Source organism: Oryzias latipes, chromosome 23 (assembly GCF_053564925.1).
Source record: "Oryzias latipes strain Hd-rR chromosome 23, Olatipes_Hd-rR_3.1".
NCBI lineage: Eukaryota > Metazoa > Chordata > Actinopteri > Beloniformes > Adrianichthyidae > Oryzias > Oryzias latipes.
The window spans coordinates 4,813,471-4,837,900 of NC_136259.1; the positions used below are offsets into that span (position 1 = coordinate 4,813,471).

Below are 24,430 nucleotides of genomic sequence, written 5' to 3' on the forward strand. Positions count from 1 at the left end.
GAATTCGCAACCGTCGCCATTTTAGCTAGCTCGCACATATTTTATCGAAATAGCCTGAAACTGAAATACGCGATACCCTGGCCCACTCTGAACAAAACGATGTCACATACGACAAAATCGAGAAAGGAATGTGGCCGTGGTAAACAAAAAACCGTGGCAAAAAAAAGTGCTGACTCGGCAAAAAAAAATTTTTTCGGATTTTATTTTTAAGAATCGGCTAACGAAACCCAGATAACTCTGTCGGGTATATCCAAATAAAGTTTTGAAATCATTACGTGATGGCGACCCGACCTACAGTTTGGCGGCCATTTTGTGCCAAAATCTGCCGTTTTGAGTTTTTCGCGTTTTTACACAATATGGAAAAATTAACTTTTTTTCGAGCGATTTTCACGAAATTTGACGGGCATGTCCGTAGCGTAAGTCTACAATCACCTCTGGAGTTTCGTCGACCTTTGACCTCGGGAAAAGGCGGCCATCTTGAATTTTCTATAAAAAACACCTTTACCACCAGATTCAAACGTAAACTTGTCGTTGGAATTTTCATCGATTGTCTCGAAACTTTTTGGGCATCAATGGCAAGCTACTGTGGAAAAAATGTTGGAATTAGAAGTTGTAGATTTTGAACGCCGTGCGCGTGGCGAGCTAGCAAAGTGGCGCACTGTTATAACTCCCATGCATTTCAATACAATACAGTGAAAATTGAATGCATGCATAAATGCCTGAAACTGAATACATTGAAAAACACTGGATATGGACATATAAGGAATGTGGGCGTGGTTAGCATAAAACCCCTGTTGCTAAGGACAACAAAACTTTTACTTTTACCGATTTGTCCGAAACTGACGTCAATCTGTTCGTCCTCTCAAGGGGACCAAAACACAAAAAGGTTGCTATGGAGATAAAATCAACAGAAAAGCCGCCATTTTGGAAAAAGTGGGTTTTTTATCAACTTATGACATATAGCTCTCAGCAATGGAGGAATGTGTTTTATCTGAGTCAGTTGATGATGCTGATCGCTATGCTAGCACTTTTAGCTATGTTAGCATAACTTGCATAGTTAGCATAATTATCATTTTAGGTAATGTGTTTTTCTGAGTCAGTTGATGATGCTGATCGCTACGCTAGCACTTTTAGCCACATTAGCATAGCTAGCATAGTTAGCATAATTAGCATTTTAGGTAATGTATTTTTCTGAGTCCATTGATGATGCTGATCGCAATGCTAGCACTTTAAGCCACATTAGCGTAGCTAGCATAGTTAGCATAATTAGCATTTTAGATAATGTGTTTTTCTGATTCAGTTGATGATGCTGATCGCAATACTAGCACTTTTAGCCACATTAGCATAGTTAGCATTGTTAGCATAATTAGCAAATCCAGCCTTGACTAGCTTTTAATTTGCGGGCTGTGAGGGCGGTGAGGTCAGCGGTGGTGCGTAGAGTTGGGCGTGGAAGGCGGGTTGCGTCTGCGGGCCATACAACGCCGCTTGCGGCTTTATTATTATGGCCCGCAGCAGTCATAGACTGCAAGGACCATATTGTAACTGCTACGAGGGTCGAACACTCAAAAAGTCCAAAACGTCAAAAAAACGCGTCAAAACGCCAAAAAATTGGGTCAAAAGTCACCCAAAGCACACAACGACATGACAATTGTGTAACGCAACAAAAATATACACACACACGCACAACACACCCGCACAAACGTCAAAATTGTAGTCGCAAAAATGACGACAAAAACACAAAAAAGCCCCAAAAAGCCCTCAAAAGACAGGTTTAAAGCCAAAAAGACATGCCCAGCCTATAGTAAAAGACAGGCCGCATTGAAATACATAGGCCACCTGACTGCAAAAACTTCTATATTGTTTCTGCTTTGTTTCATTATTATTATTTTTATGGCCCGCAGCAGTCATAGACTGCAAGGACCATATTGTAACTGGTACGAGGGTCGAACACTCAAAAAGTCCAAAACGTCAAAAAAACGCGTCAAAACGCCAAAAAATGGGGTCAAAAGTCGGCCAAAGCACAAAACAACACGACAATTGTGTAACGCAACAAAAATACACACACACACGCACAACACCAACGCAAAAACGACAAAATTGTAGTCGCAAAAATGACGACAAAAGCACAAAAAAGCCCAAAAAAGCCCTCAAAAGACGGGTTTAAAGCCAAAAAGACATGCCCAGCCTATAGTAAAAGACAGGCCGCATTGAAATACATAGGCCACCTGACTGCAAAAACTTCTATATTGTTTCTGCTTCGTTTCATTATTATTATTATTATTCTTCCCGTTTCTAACGGATCCGTAGATCGCAAATTTGACCCCCGCCACATACCCGAAAACTCACCAAAATTGGCACACACCTAGGATAAATTGAAAATGAATTTTCGGCAAAGAGAACATCACCCCCCCCACGATGATGACATCACGGCGAGCGTTCCCGTCAAAAAAATGAATGGGCCTAAAATCGCTTATGGGGCCAAAAAAAAATATTTCGAAATACAGTTACGAAACCAAAACACGCGTGTTGGAGAAATCCCAAAGAAGATTTGAAATCATTATGGGATGGCCACACGACCTACAGCTTGGCGGCCATTTTGTGGCGAACTCAGAGAAATGGCGATTTTCGTGTTTTTTGACAATATGGGAAAACGACACTTTTGTTTATGCGATTGTCACGAAATTGCACACACATGCCAAGACCCTGATTCTACAATAACCAAAGAAGTTTTGTTGACCTTTGACCTTGGGAAGGGGCGGCCATCTTGAATTTTCATAAAAAAGCACCTTTAGTAACGTATACAAACGAAAACTCGTCCTAGGGATTTTTATCGATCTTTTTGAAACTTCTCAGGCATCAATGGCAAGGTACTGTGGACAAAATGTTGGAATTAGAAGTTGTAGAATTTGAAACGCGTGCGCGTGGCGAATTCGCAACCGTCGCCATTTTAGCTAGCTCGCACATATTTTATCGGAATAGCCTGAAACTGAAATATGCGATACCCTGGCCCACACTGAACAAAACGATGTCACATACGACAAAATCGATAAAGGAATGTGGCCGTGGTAAACAAAAAACCGTCGCAAAAAAAAGTGCTGACTCGGCAAAAAAAAATTTTTTCGGATTTTATTTTTAAGAATCGGCTAACGAAACCCAGATAACTTTGTCGGGTATATCCAAAGAAAGTTTTGAAATCATTACGAGATGGCCACACGACCTACGGTTTGGCGGCCATTTTGTGCCAAAATCTGCCATTTTGAGTTTTTCGCGTTTTTACACGATATGGAAAAATGAACTTTTTTTCGAGCGATTTTCACGAAATTTGACTCGCGTGTCCCTAGCGTAAGTCTACAATCACCTTTGGAGTTTCGTGGACCTTTGACCTCGGGAAAAGGCGGCCATCTTGAATTTTCTATAAAAAACACCTTAACCACCAGATTCAAACGTAAACTTGTCGTTGGAATTTTCTTCGATCGTCTCAAAACTTTTTGGGCATCAATGGCAAGCTACTGTGTACAAAATGTTGGAATTACAAGTTGTAGATTTTGAACGGCGTGCGCGTGGCAAGCTAGCAAAGTGGCGCACTGTTATAACTCCCATGCATTTCAATACAATACAGTGAAAATTGAATGCATGCATTAATGCCTGAAACTGAATACATTGAAAAACACTGGATATGGACATATAAGGAATGTGGGCGTGATTACCATGAAACCACTGTTGCTAAAGACAACAAAAATTTTACTTTTACCGATTTGTCCGAAACTGACGTCAATCTGTTCGTCCTCTCGAGGGGACCAAAACACAAAATGGTTGCTATGGAGATAAAATCAACAGAAAAGCCGCCATTTTGGAAAAAGTGTTTTTTTTTATCAAATTATGACATAGCTCTCACCAATGGAGGAATGTGTTTTTCTGAGTCAGTTGATAATGCTGATCGCTATGCTAGCACTTTTAGCCACATTAGCATAGCTAGCATAGTTAGCATAATTAGCATTTTAGGTAATGTGTTTTTCTGAGTCAGTTGAGGATGCTGATCGCTATGCTAGCACTTTTAGCCACATTAGCATAGCTAGCATAGTTAGCATAATTAGCATTTTAGGTAATGTGTTTTTCTGAGTCAGTTGATGATGCTGATCGCTATGCTAGCACTTTTAGCCACATTAGCATAGCTAGCATAGTTAGCATGATTAGCATTGTAGGTAATGTGTTTTTCTGAGTCAGTTGATGATGCTGATCACTATGCTAGCACTTTTAGCCACATTAGCATAGCTAGCATAGTTAGCATAATTAGCATTTTAGGAAATGTGTTTTTCTGAGTCAGTTGATGATGCTGATCGCTATGCTAGCACTTTTAGCCACATTAGCATAGCTAGCATAGTTAGCATAATTAGCATATGCAGTTTTGACTAACCTTCATCAAAAGTGGGCGGCGAGGGCGGTGAGGGCGGTGGTGCGTAGAGTTGGGCGTAGAAGGCGGGTTGCGTCTGCGGGCCATACAACGCCGCTTGCGGCTTTAATTTTTATTACGTTTCGTCTTTCTTACGGATCCGTTGAGCTCAAATTTGACCCCCGCCACATACCCGAAAACTCACCAAAATTGGCACACATCTGGGATAAATTGAAAATGAATTTTCGACAAAGAGAACGTCACCCCCCCGAAGTCGATGACATCACAGCGAGCGTTCCCGTAAAAAAAATGAATGGGCCGAAAATCGCTTATGGGGCCAAAAAAAAATATTTCGGAATACAGTTACGAAACCAAAACACGCGTGTTGGAGATATCCCAAAGAAGTTATGAAATAATTATGGGATGGCCACACGACCTACGGCTTGGCGGCCATTTTGTGGCGAACTCAGAGAAATAGCGATTTTCGTGTTTTTTGACAATATGGGAAAATGACACTTTTGTTCAAGCGATTTTCACGAAATTTCATACACATGCCACAAACACGATTCTACAACTACCAAAGAATTTTTGTTGACCTTTGACCTTGGGAAGGGGCGGCCATCTTGAATTTAAAAAAAAAAGCACCTTTAGTAACGGATACAAACGAAAACTTGTCCTAGGGATTTTTATCAATCTTCTTGAAACTTCTCGGGCATCAATGGCAAGCTACTGTGGACAAAATGTTGGAATTAGAAGTTGTAGAATTTGAAACGCGTGCGCGTGGCGAATTCGCAACCGTCGCCATTTTAGCTAGCTCGCACATATTTTATCGAAATAGCCTTAAACTGAAATATGCGATACCCTGGCCCACACTGAACAAAACGATGTCACATACGACAAAATCGATAAAGGAATGTGGCCGCGGTAAACAAAAAACGATCGCAAAAAAAAGTGCTGACTCGGCAAAAAAAATTTTTCGGATTTTATTTTTAAGAATCGGCTAACGAAACCCAGATAACTTTGCTGGGTATATCCAAAGAAAGTTTTGAAATCATTACGTGATGGCGACACGACCTACGGTTTGGCGGCCATTTTGTGCCAAAATCTGCCATTTTGAGTTTTTCGCGTTTTTACACAATATAGAAAAATGAACTTTTTTTCGAGCGATTTTCACGAAATTTGACGTGCATGTCCATAGCGTAAGTCTACAATCACCTCTGGAGTTTCGTTGACCTTTGACCTCGGGAAAAGGCGGCCATCTTGAATTTTCAATAAAAAACACCTTTACCACCAGATTCAAACGTAAACTTGTCGTTGGAATTTTCATTGATTGTCTCGAAACTTTTTTGACATCAATGGCAAGCTACTGTGGAAAAAATGTTGGAATTAGAAGTTGTAGATTTTGAACGGCGTGCGCGTGGCGAGCTAGCAAAGTGGCGCAGTATTATAACTCCCATGTATTTCAATACAATACAATGAAAATTGAATGCATGCATTAATGCCTGAAACTGAATACATTGAAAAACACTGGATATGGACATATAAGGAATGTGGGCGTGGTTAGCATAAAACCACTGTTGCTAAGGACAACAAAAACTTTACTTTTACCGATTTGTCCGAAACTGACGTCAATCTGTTCGTCCTCCCGAGGGTACCAAAACATAAAATGGTTGCTATGGAGAAAAAATCAACAGAAAAGCCGCCATTTTGGAAAAAGTAGTTTTTTTATCAACTTATGACATGTAGCTCTCACCAATGGAGGAATGTGTTTTTCTGAGTCAGTTGATGATGCAGATCGCTATGCTAGCACTATTAGCCACATTAGCATAGCTAGCATAGTTAGCATAATTAGCATTTTAGGTAATGTGTTTTTCTGAGTCAGTTGATGATGCTGATCGCTATGCTAGCACTTTAGGCCAAATTAGCATCGTTAGCATAATTAGCAAAATCAGCCTTGACTAGCTTTTAATTTGCGGGCTGTGAGGGCGGTGAGGTCGGCGGTGGTGCGTAGAGTTGGGCGTGGAAGGCGGGTTGCGTCTGCGGGCCATACAACGCCGCTTGCGGCTTTAATTACGTTTCTTCTTTCTTACTGCGTCTTTGAGCTCAAATTTGACCCCCGCCACATACTCGAAAACTCACCAAAATTGGCACACACCTAGGATAAATTCAAAATGAATTTTCGGCGAAGTGAACGCCCCCCCCCCAAACCCGATGACCTCACAGTCGGCAAAACCGTAAAAAAAATGAATGGGGCCGAAATCTCAAATGGAGCCGATTTTTTTTTTTTCAAGATACAGTTACGAAACCAAAACACGGGTGTTGGAGATATCCTAAAGAAGTTTTGAAATCATTATGGGATGGCCACACGACCTACGGCTTGGCGGCCATTTTGTGGCAAACTCAGAGAAATGGCGATTTTCGTGTTTTTTCACATTATGGGAAAACAACACTTTTGTTCAAGCGATTTTCACGAAATTGCATACACGTGCCACTAACACGATTCTACAACTGCCAAAGAAGTTTTGTTGACCTTTGACCTTGGGAAGGGGCGGCCATCTTGAATTTTCAGAAAAAAGCACCTTTAGTAACGTATACAAACGAAAACTCGTCCTAGGGATTTTTATCGATCTTTTTGAAACTTCTCGGGCATCAATGGCAAGCTACTGTGGACAAAATGTTGGAATTAGAAGTTGTAGAATTTGAAAGGCGTGCGCGTGGCGAATTCGCAACCGTCGCCATTTTAGCTAGCTCGCACATATTTTATCGGAATAGCCTGAAACTGAAATATGCGATACCCTGGCCCACACTGAACAAAACGATGTCACATACGACAAAATCAATAAAGGAATGTGGCCGTGGTAAACAAAAAACGATCGCAAAAAAAAGTGCTGACTCGGCAAAAAAAAAAAAAATCAGATTTTATTTTTAAGAATCGGCTAACGAAACCCAGATAACTTTGTCGGGTATATCCAAAGAAAGTTTTGAAATCATTACGTGATGGCGACACGACCTACGGTTTGGCGGCCATTTTGTGCCAAAATCTGCCATTTTGAGTTTTTCGCGATTTTACACAATATGGCAAAATGAACTTTTTTTCTAGCGATTTTGACGAAATTTGACTCGCATGTCCCTAGCGTAAGTTTACAATCACCTCTGGAGTTTCGTCGACCTTTGACCTCGGGAAAAGGCGGCCATCTTGAATTTTATATAAAAAACACCTTTACCACCGGATTCAAACGTAAACTTGTCGTTGGAATTTTCATCAATCATCTCGAAACTTTTTGGGCATCAATGGCAAGCTACTTTGGAAAAAATGTTGGAATTAGAAGTTGTAGATTTTGAACGGTGTGTGCGTGGCATGCTAGCAAAGTGGCGCACTGTTATAACTCCCATGCATTTCAATACAATACAGTGAAAATTGAATGCATGCATTCATACCTGAAACAGATTACATTGAAAAACATTGGACATGGACATATAAGGAATGTGGGCGTGGTTAGCATTAAACCACTGTTGCTAAGGACGACAAAAAGTTTACTTTTACCGATTTGTCCGAAACTGACGTCAATCTGTTCGTCCTCCGGAGGGGACAAAAACATAAAATGGTTGCTATGGAGATAAATTCAACAGAAAAGCCGTTTTACTGAGTGGTTTGATGGTGCTGATCGCTATGCTAGCACTTTTAGCTATGTTAGCATAGCTAGCATAGTTAGCATGATTAGCATTGTAGGTAATGTGTTTTTCTGAGTCAGTTAATGATGCTGATCACTATGCTAGCAATTTTAGCCACATTAGCATAGCTAGCATAGTTAGCATAATTAGCATTTTAGGTAATGTGTTTTTCTGAGTCAGTTGATGATGCTGATCGCTATGCTAGCACTTTTAGCCACATTAGCATAGCTAGCATAGTTAGCATGATTAGCATTGTAGGTAATGTGTTTTTCTGAGTCAGTTAATGATGCTGATCACTATGCTAGCAATTTTAGCCACATTAGCATAGTTAGCATAGTTAGCATAATTAGCATTTTAGGTAATGTGTTTTTCTGAGTCAGTTGATGATGCTGATCGCTATGCTAGCACTTTTAGCCACATTAGCATAGCTAGCATAGTTAGCATAATTAGCATTTTAGGTAATGTGTTTTTCTGAGTCAGTTGATGATGCGGATCGCTATGCTAGCACTTTTAGCCACATTAGCATAGTTAGCATTGTTAGCATAATTAGCAAATCCAGCCTTGACTAGCTTTTAATTTGCAGGGCTGTGAGGGCGGTGAGGTCAGCGGTGGTGCGTAGAGTTGGGCGTGGAAGGCGGGTTGCGTCTGCGGGCCATACAACGCCGCTTGCGGCTTTAATTATTATTATTATTATTATTATTCCCGTTTCTAACGGATCCGTAGATCGCAAATTTGACCCCCGCCACATACCCGAAAACTCACCAAAATTGGCACACACCTAGGATAAATTGAAAATGAATTTTCGGCAAAGAGAACGCCACCCCCCCAAAGTCGATGACATCACAGCGAGCGTTCCCGTCAAAAAAATGAATGGGCCGAAAATTGCTTATGGGGCCAAAAAAAAATATTTCAAGTGAGAGCAACAAAACCAAAACACGCGTGTTGGAGATATCCCAAAGAAGTTATGAAATCATTATGGGATGGCCACACGACCTACGGCTTGGCGGCCATTTTGTGGCGAACTCAGAGAAGTGGCGATTTTCGTGTTTTTTGACAATATGGGAAAACAACACTTTTGTTCAAGCGATTTTCACGAAATCGGACATACATGCCACAAACACGATTCTACAATAACCAAAGAAGTTTCGTTGACCTTTGACCTTGGGAAGGGGCGGCCATCTTGAATTTTCAAAAAAAAGCACCTTTAGTAACGGATACAAACGAAAACTCGTCCTAGGAATTTTCATCGATCTTTTTGAAACTTCTTGGGCATCAATGGCAATCAATTGTGGACAAAATGTTGGAATTAGAAGTTGTAGATTTTGAAACGCGTGCGCGTGGCGAATTCGCAACCGTCGCCATTTTAGCTAGCTTGCACATATTTTATCGGAATGTCGTGAAAATGAAATATACGATTCCCTGGCCCACACTGAACAAAACGATGTCAGATACGACAAAATCGATAAAGGAATGTGGCCGTGGTAAACAAAAAACGATCGCAAAAAAAAGTGCTGACTCGGCTAAAAAAAAAAAATTCGGATTTTTTTTTTATGAATCGGCTAGCGAAACCCAGATAACTTTGTCGGGTATATCCAAACAAAGTTTTGAAATCATTACGTGATGGCGACACGACCTACGGTTTGGCGGCCATTTTGTGCCAAAATCGGCCATTTTGAGTTTTTCGCGTTTTTACACAATATGGAAAAAGGAACTTTTTTTTGAGCGATTTTCACGAAATTTGACTCGCATATCCCTAGCGTAACTCTACAATTACCTCTGGAGTTTCGTCGACCTTTGACCTCGGAAAAAGGCGGCCATCTTGAATTTTCTATAAAAAACACCTTTACCACTGGATTCAAACGTAAACTTGTCGTTGGAATTTTCATCGATCGTCACGAAACCTTTTGGGCATCAATGGCAAGCTACTGTGGAAAAAATGTTGGAATTAGAAGTTGTAGATTTTGAACGGCGTGCGCGTGGCAAGCTAGCAAAGTGGCGCACTGTTATAACTCCCATGCATTTCAATACAATACAGTGAAAATTGAATGCATGCATTCATGCCTGAAACTGAATACATTGAAAAAGACTGGAAATGGACATATAAGGAATGTGGGCGTGGTTAGCATAAAACCACTGTTGCTAAGGACGACAAAAAGTTTACTTTTACCGATTTGTCCGAAACTGACGTCAATCTGTTCGTCTTCTCAAGGGGACCAACACATAAAATGGTTGCTATGGATATAAAATAAACAAAAAAGCCGCCATTTTGGAAAAAGTGGGTTTTTTATCAACTTATGGCATATAGCTCTCACCAATGGAGGAATGTGTTTTTCTGAGTCAGTTGATGATGCCGATCGCTATGCTAGCACTTTTAGCCACATTAAAATAGCTAGCATAGTTAGCATAATTAGCATTTTAGGTAATGTGTTTTTCTGAGTCAGTTGATGATGCTGATCGCTATGCTAGCACTTTTAGCCACATTAGCATAGCTAGCATAGTTAGCATAATTAGCATTTTAGGTAATGTGTTTTTCTGAGTCAGGTGATGATCCTGATCGCTATGCTAGCACTTTTAGCCACATTAGCATAGCTAGCATAGTTAGCATAATTAGCATTTTAGGTAATGTGTTTTTCTGAGTCAGTTGATGATGCTGATTGCTATGCTAGCACTTTTAGCTATGTTAGCATAACTAGCATAGTTAGCATAATTAGCATTTTAGGTAATGTGTTTTTCTGAGTCAGTTGATGATGCTGATCGCTATGCTAGCACTTTTAGCCACATTAGCATAGCTAGCATAGTTAGCAGTATTAGCATTTTAGATAATGTGTTTTTCTGAGTCAGTAAATGATGCTGATCGCAATGCCAGCACTTTTAGCCACATTAGCATAGTTAGCATAGTTAGCATAATTAGCATTTTAGATAATGTATTTTTCTGAGTCAGTTAATGATGCTGATCGCAATGCTGGCACTTTTAGCCACATTAGCATAGCTAGCATAGTTAGCATAATTAGCATTTTAGATAATGTGTTTTTCTGAGTCAGTTAATGTTGCTGATCGCTATGCTAGCACTTTTAGCCACATTAGCATAGCTAGCATAGTTAGCATAATTAGCATTTTAGGTAATGTGTTTTTCTGAGTCAGTTGATGATGCTGATCGCTATGCTAGCACTTTTAGCCACATTAGCATTGTTAGCATAATTAGCATTTTAGGTAATGTGTTTTTGTGAGTCAGTTGATGATGCTGATCGCAATGCTAGCACTTTTAGCTGCATTAGCAAAGCTAGCATAGTTAGCATAATTAGCATTTTAGGTAATGTGTTTTTCTGAGTCAGTTGATAATGCTGATCGCAATGCTTGCACTTTTAGCCACATTAGCATAGCTAGCATAGTTAGCATAATTAGCATATGCAGTTTTGACTAGCCATTATCAAAAGTGGGCTGTGAGGGCGGTGGTGCGTAGAGTTGGGCGTGGAAGGCGGGTTGCGTCTGCGGGCCATACAACGCCGCTTGCGGCTTTAATTATTCTTCTCGTTTCTAACGGCGTCTTTGAGCTCAAATTTGACCCCCGCCACATACCCGAAAACTCACCAAAATTGGCACACACCTGGGATAAATTGAAAATGAATTTTCGGCAAAGAAAACGTCACCCCCCCCACGACGATGACATCACGGCGAGCGTTCCCGTCAAAAAAATGAATGGGCCGAAAATCGCTTATGGGGCCAAAAAAAAATATTTTGAAATACAGTTACGAAACCAAAACAGGCGTGTTGGAGTTATCCCAAAGAAGTTATAAAATCATTATGGGATGGCCACACGACCTACGGCTTGGCGGCCATTTTGTGGCGAACTCAGAGAAATGGCGATTTTCGTGTTTTTTCACAATATGGGAAAACGACACTTTTGTTTAAGCGATTTTCACGAAATTGCACACACATGCCATTAGCACGATTCTACAACTACCAAAGAAGTTTTGTTGACCTTTGACCTTGGCAAGGGGCGGCCATCTTGAATTTTCATAAAAAAGCACCTTTAGTAACGGATACAAACGAAAACTCGTCCTAGGGATTTTTTTCGATCTTTTTGAAACTTCTCGGGCATCAATGGCAAGCTACTGTGGACAAAATGTTGGAATTAGAAGTTGTAGAATTTGAAACGCGTGCGCGTGGCGAATTCGCGACCGTCGCCATTTTAGCTAGCTCGCACATATTTTATCGGAATAGCCTGAAACTGAAATATGCGATACCCTGGCCCACACTGAACAAAATGATGTCACATACGACAAAATCGATAAAGGAATGTGGGCGTGGTAAACAAAAAACGATCGCAAAAAAAAGTGCTGACTCGGCAAAAAAAAATTTTTTCGGATTTTATTTTTAAGAATCGGCTAACGAAACCCAGATAACTTTGTCGGGTATATCCAAAGAAAGTTTTGAAATCATTACGTGAGGGCGACACGACCAAGCGTTTGGCGGCCATTTTGTGCCAAAATCTGCCATTTTGAGTTTTTCGCGTTTTTACACAATATGGAAAAATGAACTTTTTTTCGAGCGATTTTCACGAAATTTGACGCGCATGTCCCTAGCGTAGGTCTACAATCACCTCTGGAGTTTCGTCGACCTTTGACATCGGGAAAAGGCGGCCATCCTGAATTTTCTATAAAAAACACCTTTACCACCAGATTAAAACGTAAACTTGTCGTTGGAATTTTCATCGATTGTCTCGAAACTTCTTGGGCATCAATGGCAAGCTACTGTGGAAAAAATGTTGGAATTAGAAGTTGTAGATTTTGAACGGCGTGCGCGTGGCGAGCTAGCAAAGTGGCGCACTGTTATATCTCCTATGTTTTTCAAAGGACTACTGTGAAATTTGAATGCCTGCAATAATACCTGAAACTGCATACATTGAAAAACACTGGGTATGGACATATAAGGAATGTGGGCGTGGTTAGCATAAAACCACTGTTGCTCAGGACAACAAAAAGTTTACTTTTACCGATTTGTCCGAAACTGACATCAATCTGTTTGTCCTCCCGAGGGGACCAAAACATAAAATGGTTGCTATGGAGCTAAAATAAACAAAAAAGCCGCCATTTTGGAAAAAGTGGGTTTTTTATCAACTTATGGCATATAGCTCTCACCAATGGAGGAATGTGTTTTTCTGAGTCAGTTGATGATGCTGATCGCTATGCTAGCACTTTTAGCTATGTTAGCATAGCTAGCATAGTTAGCATAATTAGCATTTTAGGTGATGTGTTTTTCTGAGTCAGTTAATGATGCTGATCGCTATGCTAGCACTTTTAGCCACATTAGCATAGCTAGCATAGTTAGCATTATTAGCATTTTAGGTAATGTGTTTTTCTGAGTCAGTTAATGATGCTGATCGCTATGTTAGCACTTTTAGCCACATTAGCATAGCTAGCATAGTTAGCATAATTAGCATTTTAGGTAATGTGTTTTTCTGAGTCAGTTGATGATGCTGATCGCTATGCTAGCACTTTTAGCCACATTAGCATAGCTAGCATAGTTAGCATAATTAGCATTTTAGGTAATGTGTTTTTCCGAGTCAGTTGATGATGCTGATCGCTATGCTAGCACTTTTAGCCACATTAGCATTGCTAGTATAGTTAGCATAATTAGCATTTTAGGTGATGTGTTTTTCTGTGTCAGTTGATGATGCTGATCGCTATGCTGGCACTTTTAGCCACATTAGCATAGTTAGCATAGTTAGCATAATTAGCAAATCCAGCTTTGACTAGCTTTTAATTTGCGGGCTGTGAGGGCGGTGAGGTCAGCGGTGGTGCGTAGAGTTGGGCGTGGAGGCGGTTTGCGTCTGCGGGCCATACAACGCCGCTTGCGGCTTTAATTTTTATTGTATTGTAAATTTATTGGGGTTTTCCACAAACTACCCTTAACAAATAAGGGACAAACCATCTAGAAAAGGTTTTCTGTGATGCTCATTTTCTGAAGAGTTTTAAGGGACACTCCTCTTCCTGTCTGTTCTGAGGGGTTTCCTGGGAAGTTCTCCTTCCTGGCTGTTATGAACAGTTTACTGGGAGACTCTGCTTTCTTCCATTTCCAAGGAGTTTGCTGGGACGTTCTTATTCCTGCCTGTTTTGAGTAGTTTGTTGGGACACTCCTCTTCCTGCCTGCTTGGAGGAGTTTGCTGGGACGTTCTTCTCAATGGCTGTTTTGAGTAGTTTGTTGGGACACTCCTCTTCCTGCCTGCTATGAACAGTTTACTGGGAAGACATGGGTGATTCTTTTGTAGATCTTATCACTGCAATATGTTAACTTTGGACAGGTGAAGCTACACAATTTGTAAAAGGCTTAACAAGACGGGGGAATTCTAGCTCCAATCTTTGTGCCAAATCTTTTAAACATCAAACAAAGAAAACCACAATCACACCAACAAAGCTTCACCTTCATTGTGGGGAAAAACGGAAATTCCTGCAGAAAAAACAAAGGTTCTTCTCAGATGGCATTGTACTGTTTAGTGACATTTTTTCCCACACTGACCTCAAATACAATGATGAACGCCAGCCGGGCCGCCAGCACGTGCCAGAACTGCAGAGTGTACGAGTACGGCTCAGCTGAGTCCGGAGGCTCTCTGTAATCACGATACCTGTTGTGTAGAAAAATGACAAAATGAGGCCACAGAGAAGCACAGACCATCTTTTCTTGTCTGTGATCTGACATCTGGCAGAGAAAAATCGGATAAAAAATTCATGTGTGCTTGTTAGAGGATGATTGTAGATTTAAATCGTCTCTGCTGAATGTTTCTAAATCTGGCTCGTTGCTAACTTAAACTTAAGCTCAAAGGCGCATAAACAACCTGCAGTACTTTACAGCCTCTTCAAACATTTCCGATCCATTTGTTCTGGGCTGGGATCTCGTCTCGAAGTCAGAAACTCTAAAGACCGACAGGCTGGCATTGACATATCCCATCATGCACCTGAGGAACAGATGAGTCCTATTTAGTCAAAAGCCAGAAGGACTTTGACAATAACAAGCAGCCGCATCGTCCTCACCCTTCCCCGGCTCGGCCCTGACCAGCACACGGTCCATACTTGTAGGCGTAAACCAGACGAGGGATGAAGTCTGAGGTGACGGCGATCACAAAGGCGTTGGTGATCACAGACAGAATGCCGATGCCCTCCAGAATGCCGTACCAAATCCCTGTACCAGAACCCAGTCTTTAAACACACCACCAACCAGGACAAAACCTTATCCAAGAGGTGAGGCTGCATGCTGTGAGCCGTTTACCTATGTCTTTGGCTTGAGATGGCAGTGGTCGCCGCCACTGCGTGACGAATTTGTAGGCGTCTAGGCGGATCTCAATGATGTTGTTGAGCAGAGCCAAAAGCGGAGCCAGAGGGAATGCTGCCACAAAGATGGTGGTGAAGCCAAACTGTAAAACTAAAAAAAAAAGAGTGAAGGTGTGAGGACTCCCTGACAAAAGCAGACAATGGACCACAAGACCAACAGAGACTAAGATGGCATCAGTTTGGAATGGTACTGAAGTAGGGAAAGGACCTTTTAGTTTCCAAAAAAACTGTTCATTATCCATATTGATCCCTTCAGAGATTTGTTATATGTCAGGTTTTTTACTCTGTATGAACAACATGCCAACATAACATCTCCTCAACCGATTTAGAATAAAATATAATGGAAGGCCCTGCAACAGACTGGTGAACTGCTCCGGGTGTACCCTGCTTTTGTAGATGGGATAGGCTCCAGCAACACTGGGACTGACATTAAAGAGATTAGACAGGGAGTTCAGAAAATGGATGGATGAGTTTTATGGAGGATAAAATTCCCAACTAAAATGTAAAAAGTCATCAAATGATTTTCCTGGTTACATTAAACAATGTTTCACAATAATAATGACAGCTCACATGATCTTGGTGTCTAGACACACTGTGGAACTTCAAACATGTATTTCCAGTCATACCACTAGTCTGTTTGTTTCTATGCTTGAGTAAATGTGAATCATTTAAAGGTAATATTTATTACTTCTGTCCAATTTGGATATTGGTGTCTTTTCTTTTTTCTTTTTGACCAATGCTAATGCTATTCTAACGACATTTCCATAAACACAAACTTCAGATCGGCTATCATCTTCAGCAAATCCTTGACCGCAAAAAGAGAAAACAGGATCACATGTTATGAAAGTTCCACTCCGATCCTCTTTTGATCTATTTCCAAAGCGTTCCCAGTGGTCTTTTAATTATCATGACGCTTTTTTAAGCCAAAATCAAAAAACCTGTGTTGTTTTCTGGGACATAGTTTCTGCAGAGCAGGAGGAGTTCATTAGAAATTCACCTCTGAGTTGGGGGGCAGGACTGTCTGTTTCCATCTACTTCCATTAGCTTACAGCCCCTCACACCCCCATCCTAACATTAGCGATGCAACAAAAATGGTGAACAATATCAGATCTATTCAGACGTACAGTTTAGATCCAGATTCCAGCTCAGACGAGGAAAATATAAATGTACATGGATCTATATGTCTGCAAGCGGATTATAGACTATCAATTGACACTGAACGAATAATTTAACATACCAGTATCCCCATGACTTACAAACTTTACAGGCATTATAAACAGATTGTTATCCCTCAAAGAGCCTATTAAAAAATGTTTTTTTCTGCTTTATATTTGCTGCCATCTTGACTGACTACCATGCATTCTGTGTTTCTGAAAACAGGCATAAACATTGCTCTATTATTTGGAACACGACTATAAAGGTTTTACAGTAACTTGATCCCTTAAAGGGACAGAGCCCATTTATGAGTCATTTCTAGGTCAACAATGATATCAAATTTTCCCAGTACACGCGGCAGCTTAATTTGTAAAAAAAAAAAAATTAAACTGCAAAGATAAAAACAAAATCAATCAAAATCAGACTTTCAGTGTGTCTGTTCTCAAACTGGTCCATTTGAAATTTCAGTGAATAGAGGAAGCTCCTACTGATCACCCGACAAAGTGACCTGGCTCCTGTTTTCTTATTTTTAAAACCAGCCTCAAGTGGAAATACTGCCTCTCAATTGAGACGTTACAATTTGAATTTCAAGTCAAAACTCAGGCAAAAAAATCTTAAATAGCCTATATAATGCTAAATAAACTTTTTGAGCTTTTAAGTGTTTTGCAAGGTTCATCTTTCATATAAAACAACCCCAAAGTGGTATTTTTGATGCATTCACGCATTTCTGAGTATTCCTGTAAAAACCTGGGTTCTGAGCATCAACAAGTGGGTTCTCACATTTATATGTATGAAAGTGAGGAACAGCCCCTTCCAGGAGGAGTCTGTGCTGCCAGCTCCGCCCCCAGGCTAACACACACACCCTCTTTCTAAGTGGAGCTGGCAGCGATCGGCTAAACGCTTTTATTTTATATGCACGAAACGCACATCCATCTTTGCAAAAGTTTGGATGTTGTTTGTTTTTCGTGGGCAAAATGCAGACACGCTGCTGAGGCCAGCTCTTGGTTGACGTCATGAAAGGCGGGGCCTGACGTCATGAAAGGCGGGGCCTCAAAGATCGAGTCATCTTACTTTCGAGTTGGAAAAGGAGCTCGTGAAAATTTCATATAAAATCTTTCTTTGGTGTGCCAAAGGCAATATATATTATCATGTATATGGAAATAGTTTAATATATAAAAAGAACAAACAAAAACACATTTTGTGTACAGTGCGCACCATGTGTTCCCCCAGCTGTTGATCCCTGATTTGTGTTGTTGGTTTTATTCAAATGCTTGTGTTATTATGAATGACTCTGATGTATTTGAAGATATAATACAAACACTCCTGTATGTCATTGTTTTTTCATTAAGAGGTTCTCAAGCACTTTCTGCAGTCTTAAAAATGTATTATAGTGCAGAAGGTTTACTAGCCGAGGGTTTCTGAGGTTTTTAGTGGCATGTGCTGGACCGGTTGAGCTTCAACTTACTCATCTCAAAGTATTCATCGAAGAGTCCGTAGGCGTTCATGGGCTGCAGGTTGTAGTCCCTTTCCCACTGGGGGAAGCTGCTCTTGGCTATGTGACTGTGCTCTCTCTTCAGCCTTCGACGAGTCCACCAGTTCTGGATTAACCTGACAAAAAAAGTAAAAAATTATGAAATTTTTTTTTTCTTTTGTTGTTGCACTCTTTTCAGTCCAGCCAGCTGTAGTCATATGTAGTAGAACAATTACCAACCTTTTAGTTTCTTTTTTTTTCAAATCTGTCTATCTCTTCACATCACTTAATCAGTGTCTTAACCGCCAATGTTAGACTAGTTAATGGAATAAATATTGAACCATAAAATCACTGACATCTACCCCTTTCAGCCATTCTCTTCCTCTGTCAGAGGAAATCTGGGGATTCCTAAACATCTGCATCGTAGGTTTTCTATCATAGCTTTCCTCTAAGGATTATATCATAAAGATCAGAAGTAAAGGACATGATGATCCACCAACACTCTTCACGAGAAAATCAGCAACTAGTCAGTTTGTCAGGTCTTGTCGAGGACAGCCAAAAGAAGCAAACCCAAGAGTGAAAGAAAAATAGTCCATTTATTTTGCCTTTCCAAAGTCCTGGTTTGGAGTATGCAGATCTGAAGGAGCATGAAAAAATACCGCCAGCAGTGGGACCAGGACTTGTCAGGAGAGGAAGTCAGCAGACAGAGCGGGGTGGGAGAGCGAGCCTTGATGCGGATGATGAGCGGGAAACACCGGAAAAACATCGGGGGAGGAAAGTCAATAGGGGGCTCTGGGCTTACGTCTGGAATCCAGAAGGATGAGGAAGCTAAGGCGATGCAGTGAGAAACGACGAGAACTTGATGAACCGTGCAGACTTGTGCAGAAAGTTTAGCAGGATGGCTGGAAGTAACCAGAGTAACTGACGTTCTGGCAACGAGTGAGGCACAGGAGGGAACTTATGAAGGGGCAAAACCAGGTGATTGTCCTAGAGCGTGATTACTCTAACCAGAAGTCTGGCCAAACAAGATGAGTGATGGAGCGGACATGACAAAGTTAATGTAACTACCAAGAACCTGATGCCATTTTGTGTTTGACCCTCAAAAAGATGGCTGATTGGCTAACTGATAGTTAATTGATTCCTCTAAAATGTCCCTTAGGTGTCAATGTGAGTGTGTGTGATTGTTTGTCTGGTTGTACCCCTGTAATGGACTAGCAAACCATGTAGACTGAACCCAACCTTCACCCCTCTGTAGTTGGAGGAGGCTCCAGAAACCCCACGACCCTTACATGGAATTAGAAATAAAATGTGTCAAATTTAATTTAAACAACTTAAAACAAAAGATTTCATTTTCTTCAACATTTTAGATTTGACCTGAAGTAACATGATCTTTTCTTTTTTACTCTGTGTACAAACAATTTATCCTTGATAGAAGCTCAAAGCCGTGTTGTGTCCTGCGTGATTTAGGTGTTGCTCGGATTTGGAAGCCATGTCTTAGTTTCAATGTGTTTTAGTATTTTTCCTGTGTATTTTTTGATTAAGTGTTACTTATGCATTTGCAGAAAGTGTAGCTTATATACTTTATTCAGTTGCATTTCTGTAATGATGCCATTTTCTTAAACCACAGAAAATACAGATTACAAAGGAACCATTTGCTGAGAAACCAACCCTGGTAGCTGAGTACCAGTGTTGGGTCATGGATGTCTCCTTCAATGGATGCAGAAATGACTTCCCAATGAATTTGTCTATGAAGACTCTCATTCATCCAGGTTGGTTCCATTGTAGTAGTTTTAGGGGATGTCATCTGGACTTGGTTTTAAAGTTGGAAGACGTTTCACCTCTTATCCAAGAGGCTTTGTCAATTCTGAAATAGCTGGTCTAAGAGCTGTGTGATGGCAGCATACCCTGCCACACCCACAAACAACATGGCGGTAACCTCCCTTCAGCATTGCACACTTTCTTTTTAATTTTATTATTTCAGATTCTTTATTCTTAAATAAATGCACACATTTCTTTGAGTTAAAATATACATTTATTTATTTTCAATAATTTCTAGCACATGGACACTTGTTTAGTTTACTTATTTTGGTTTGTTTATTTAATGTCACCTGTTTTTGAGTTGCCAGTGCTGAGGGGGCTACTGGTCGCTATGGGTGTGGCTGAGGTTCTGCTCCTGGAGCTGTGCTGTGAGGACTGGCAAAGGAGGAGCTCAAGTCTTCACAGCCTTTAAATACTCCAGCCAGGCAATTAGGAAGGCACCATCTACTGAAGCCTCCAGGGGAGAAACCAATGGACTTATTTAATGTTTATTTGCTTTGCTTCTGTTGTTCATTATTCATTTTGTTCCACTTTTGATGATTTTTCTCTTCCACTAAGAGGCCAAGTTTTGTGTTTAGTCTTGTCTTTATAGTCTTTGTTAAATGTCTTTTGTAGTCATGTTAGTTCCCCCCATGTTTCTCAAGTGGTCTGATCAGCCACTATATATGTTCCCCTGTTGTGTCTTTGGTTAGGTCAGTTTGTTTCTGTTACTTGGTTTGTTCAGTTGGTTAAGTTAAAGTTATTGCCTGAGTTAATTATGTTTCTGTTGACCTCTTTTACGGGCCCAGTTTGTTCATCTTTTTACATTTTTTGAGAAAATTAAAATTTTCATTTTTGATAAACTTCTGTTGTGCTCTTTGGCCGCTCGATCCCTCACAAGCTGGTATATATTCCAACTTTAAAACCAAGTCCAGATGACATCCCCTAAAACTACTACAATTCCCAATGAATTGTTCACAATCAGATCACAGGACTTTCACAACCACAGAAACTAGACAGAGGGGTTCTCACAATCACCAGACAATACATGGACAAAACGCAGTATATCTCCCATCATACATCCATCCATCCATCCATCCACTCAACCATCCATCCTCCCAAACCACCCACTCATCCATCCATCCACTCATGCACTCAACAGACCGGGGGACAAACTTTATGTCTACACTGCTCAAACAGGTTTACCAGCTCCTGGGCATAAAGAGTTTTCGAACAACCCCTTATCATCCACAGACGGACGGACTGACTGAGCGGTTTAACCAAACTCTCAAGCAGATGCTCCGTAAGTTTGTTAATGATACTGGTTCTGACTGGGATCAGTGGCTTCCTTACCTCCTTTTTGCCTACAGGGAGGTTCCTCAGGCCTCAACTGGGTTTTCCCCATTTGAACTTCTATATGGGTTTGAAGTAAGGGGACCTTTGACCTTGCTGAGGGAGACCTGGGACAAAGATCAGGGGAGGGAGGGGCCTGTTAATGTAGTTTCCTATGTCCTACAGATGAGAGAAAAACTGCAGAAGATGAGTGAGCTGGCTCAAGACCACATGGCTGATGCTCAGCGGTACCAGAAGACCTGGTATGACAGGAAAGCGCGACACAGAAGCTTCCTCCCAGGTCAGAAGGTTCTTGTGATGCTCCCAACAAGCGACAGTAAACTGCTGGCCAAATGGCAAGGTCCTTTTGTGGTGCACAAAAAACTTGGAGCCACGACTTACCAGGTGTCTACTCCAGGTCATACACGTTCCAGCAGAGTGCTTCATGTGAATCTTTTAAAGGAATGGTTCCCAAGAGCTGAGGAGGAGGCCAAGGTGCTGCTCATCCAGAATGTAAAGGAGGAGGAGGTTGAATTTCTGCCAACATCAACTGCCACCACTCCGGATTTAAGCCATCTACCTTCAAACCAGCAATCTCAGGTGAAAGCACTAATAAATCCTGAGGTATTTCAGGAGTGCCCAGGACGCACCAGTCTTGTGGAACATGACATTGTGCTGAAAGACCATGCCACTGTAAGGCGGATGAGCTACAGGATCCCAGAGCGTCTCTTGGTTCCATTAAAAAAGGAGGTGGACTTCATGCTGTCTCTTGGGATTATCCAGCCTTCAAAAAGTGAGTGGTGTAATCCGGTGGTTTTGGTTCCAAAGAAAGATGGGTCGATTCGATTTTGCATTGATTTTAGATACCTGAATGCAATGTCAAAATTCGACTCGTATCCCACTCCTCGCATTGACGATCTCATCGAGCGTCTGGGTAAAGCAAAGTACTTGACCACCATTGACCTCTGCAAAGGTTATTGGCAGGTACCCCTTACTGCTCGGTCACAAGAGTACACAGCTTTCCGGACGCCCTGGGGCTTTTTTGAGTTCACTGTTCTACCGTTTGGATTACATGGTGCCCCAGCAACTTTCCAGAGACTCATGGACCAGGTACTCGGTGGGCTTGATGGCTTTGCATGTGCATATCTGGATGACATTGTTGTTTACAGCACAACATGGGACGAACATTTAGAACATCTTAAGAAAGTTCTGGAGTGTCTACATTCAGTGGGACTGACAGTCAATCCAGCCAAGTGTGTTCTTGCCCAGACTGAAACGGAGTACCTGGGTTTTACTATTGGAGGGGGGTTGATAAGACCACAGATTAACAAAATTCAAGCAATTGAGTCCTGTCCTCTTCCCAAAACCAGGAAGCAGCTGAGGTCATTTCTTGGCATGGCAGGCTTTTACCACCGGTTTATTCCAAACTTCTCAGCCCGAGCTGCTCCACTGACAGACCTGACTGGCTCAAAATCTCCAAATCAGATTCGATGGACCACCAGGGCTGAGGCGGCCTTCCGGGACATACAGCGTTCATTAAGTACCAACCCAGTACTTCACAGCCCAGACTTTGACAAACCTTTTACTCTGCAAACGGATGCATCTGAGAGGGGCATTGGAGCTGTGCTTCTCCAGGGAGCTCCAGGAGACCAACATCCAGTGGCTTACATAAGTCGGAAGCTGATGCCCAGAGAAATTCGCTATTCAACCGTCGGGAAGGAAGCGTTGGCGATCAAGTGGGCCATGGACTCGTTCAAATATTACCTTTTGGGGAGAGAGTTTACCCTGGAGACTGACCACAAGGCGTTATCCTGGCTGGAGAGGATGAAGGATACCAATGGACGGATAACAAGATGGTATCTTGCCATGCAGCCCTTCTGCTATAAAGTGAAGTACATCCCGGGCAAGGACAACGCCACGGCTGACTACCTCTCTCGTTCTACCGGCGAGAGTTTGGAAGGGGAGGGGAGTGTGATGGCAGCATACCCTGCCACACCCACAAACAACATGGCGGTAACCTCCCTTCAGCATTGCACACTTTCTTTTTAATTTTATTATTTCAGATTCTTTATTCTTAAATAAATGCACACATTTCTTTGAGTTAAAATATACATTTATTTATTTTCAATAATTTCTAGCACATGGACACTTGTTTAGTTTACTTATTTTGGTTTGTTTATTTAATGTCACCTGTTTTTGAGTTGCCAGTGCTGAGGGGGCTACTGGTCGCTATGGGTGTGGCTGAGGTTCTGCTCCTGGAGCTGTGCTGTGAGGACTGGCAAAGGAGGAGCTCAAGTCTTCACAGCCTTTAAATACTCCAGCCAGGCAATTAGGAAGGCACCATCTACTGAAGCCTCCAGGGGAGAAACCAATGGACTTATTTAATGTTTATTTGCTTTGCTTCTGTTGTTCATTATTCATTTTGTTCCACTTTTGATGATTTTTCTCTTCCACTAAGAGGCCAAGTTTTGTGTTTAGTCTTGTCTTTATAGTCTTTGTTAAATGTCTTTTGTAGTCATGTTAGTTCCCCCCCATGTTTCTCAAGTGGTCTGATCAGCCACTATATATGTTCCCCTGTTGTGTCTTTGGTTAGGTCAGTTTGTTTCTGTTACTTGGTTTGTTCAGTTGGTTAAGTTAAAGTTATTGCCTGAGTTAATTATGTTTCTGTTGACCTCTTTTACGGGCCCAGTTTGTTCATCTTTTTACATTTTTTGAGAAAATTAAAATTTTCATTTTTGATAAACTTCTGTTGTGCTCTTTGGCCGCTCGATCCCTCACAAGCTGGTATATATTCCAACTTTAAAACCAAGTCCAGATGACATCCCCAAAACTACTACAATTCCCAATGAATTGTTCACAATCAGATCACAGGACTTTCACAACCACAGAAACTAGACAGAGGGGTTCTCACAATCACCAGACAATACATGGACAAAACGCAGTATATCTCCCATCATACATCCATCCATCCATCCATCCACTCAACCATCCATCCTCCCAAACCACCCACTCATCCATCCATCCACTCATGCACTCATCTATCCATCCATCCTCCATCCACTCAACCATCCATCCATCCATCCATCTATCCATCCGTCCATCCTCCCAAACCACCCACTCATACATCCATTCTCCATTCATCCACTCATCCATCCATCCATCTCTCAATCCATCTATCCATCCATCCTCCCAAACCACCCAATCATCCATCCATCCACTCATACACTCATCTATCCACCATCCTCCATCCACTCAACCATCCATTCATCTATTCATCCATCTGTCCAT

At 41.4% G+C, this 24,430-nt stretch overlaps 1 protein-coding gene across 7 annotated transcripts in view; it reads right to left on the bottom strand.

The window, feature by feature from the left end:
• The window catches only part of LOC101168426 (anoctamin-4-like), a 144,186-nt gene that overhangs the window by 23,368 nt on the left and 96,388 nt on the right, over positions 1–24,430 (bottom strand). For all 7 annotated transcript variants that reach the window (XM_078941689.1, XM_078941688.1, XM_078941686.1 and 4 more), the window contains 5 exons: positions 18,008–18,150; positions 15,326–15,478; positions 15,091–15,238; positions 14,895–15,014; positions 14,579–14,684 (listed from right to left, as the gene is read on the bottom strand). In XM_078941689.1, the coding sequence (XP_078797815.1) occupies positions 14,579–14,684; positions 14,895–15,014; positions 15,091–15,238; positions 15,326–15,478; positions 18,008–18,150 (670 nt within the window). The remainder of the gene's footprint in view (positions 1–14,578; positions 14,685–14,894; positions 15,015–15,090; positions 15,239–15,325; positions 15,479–18,007; positions 18,151–24,430) is intronic.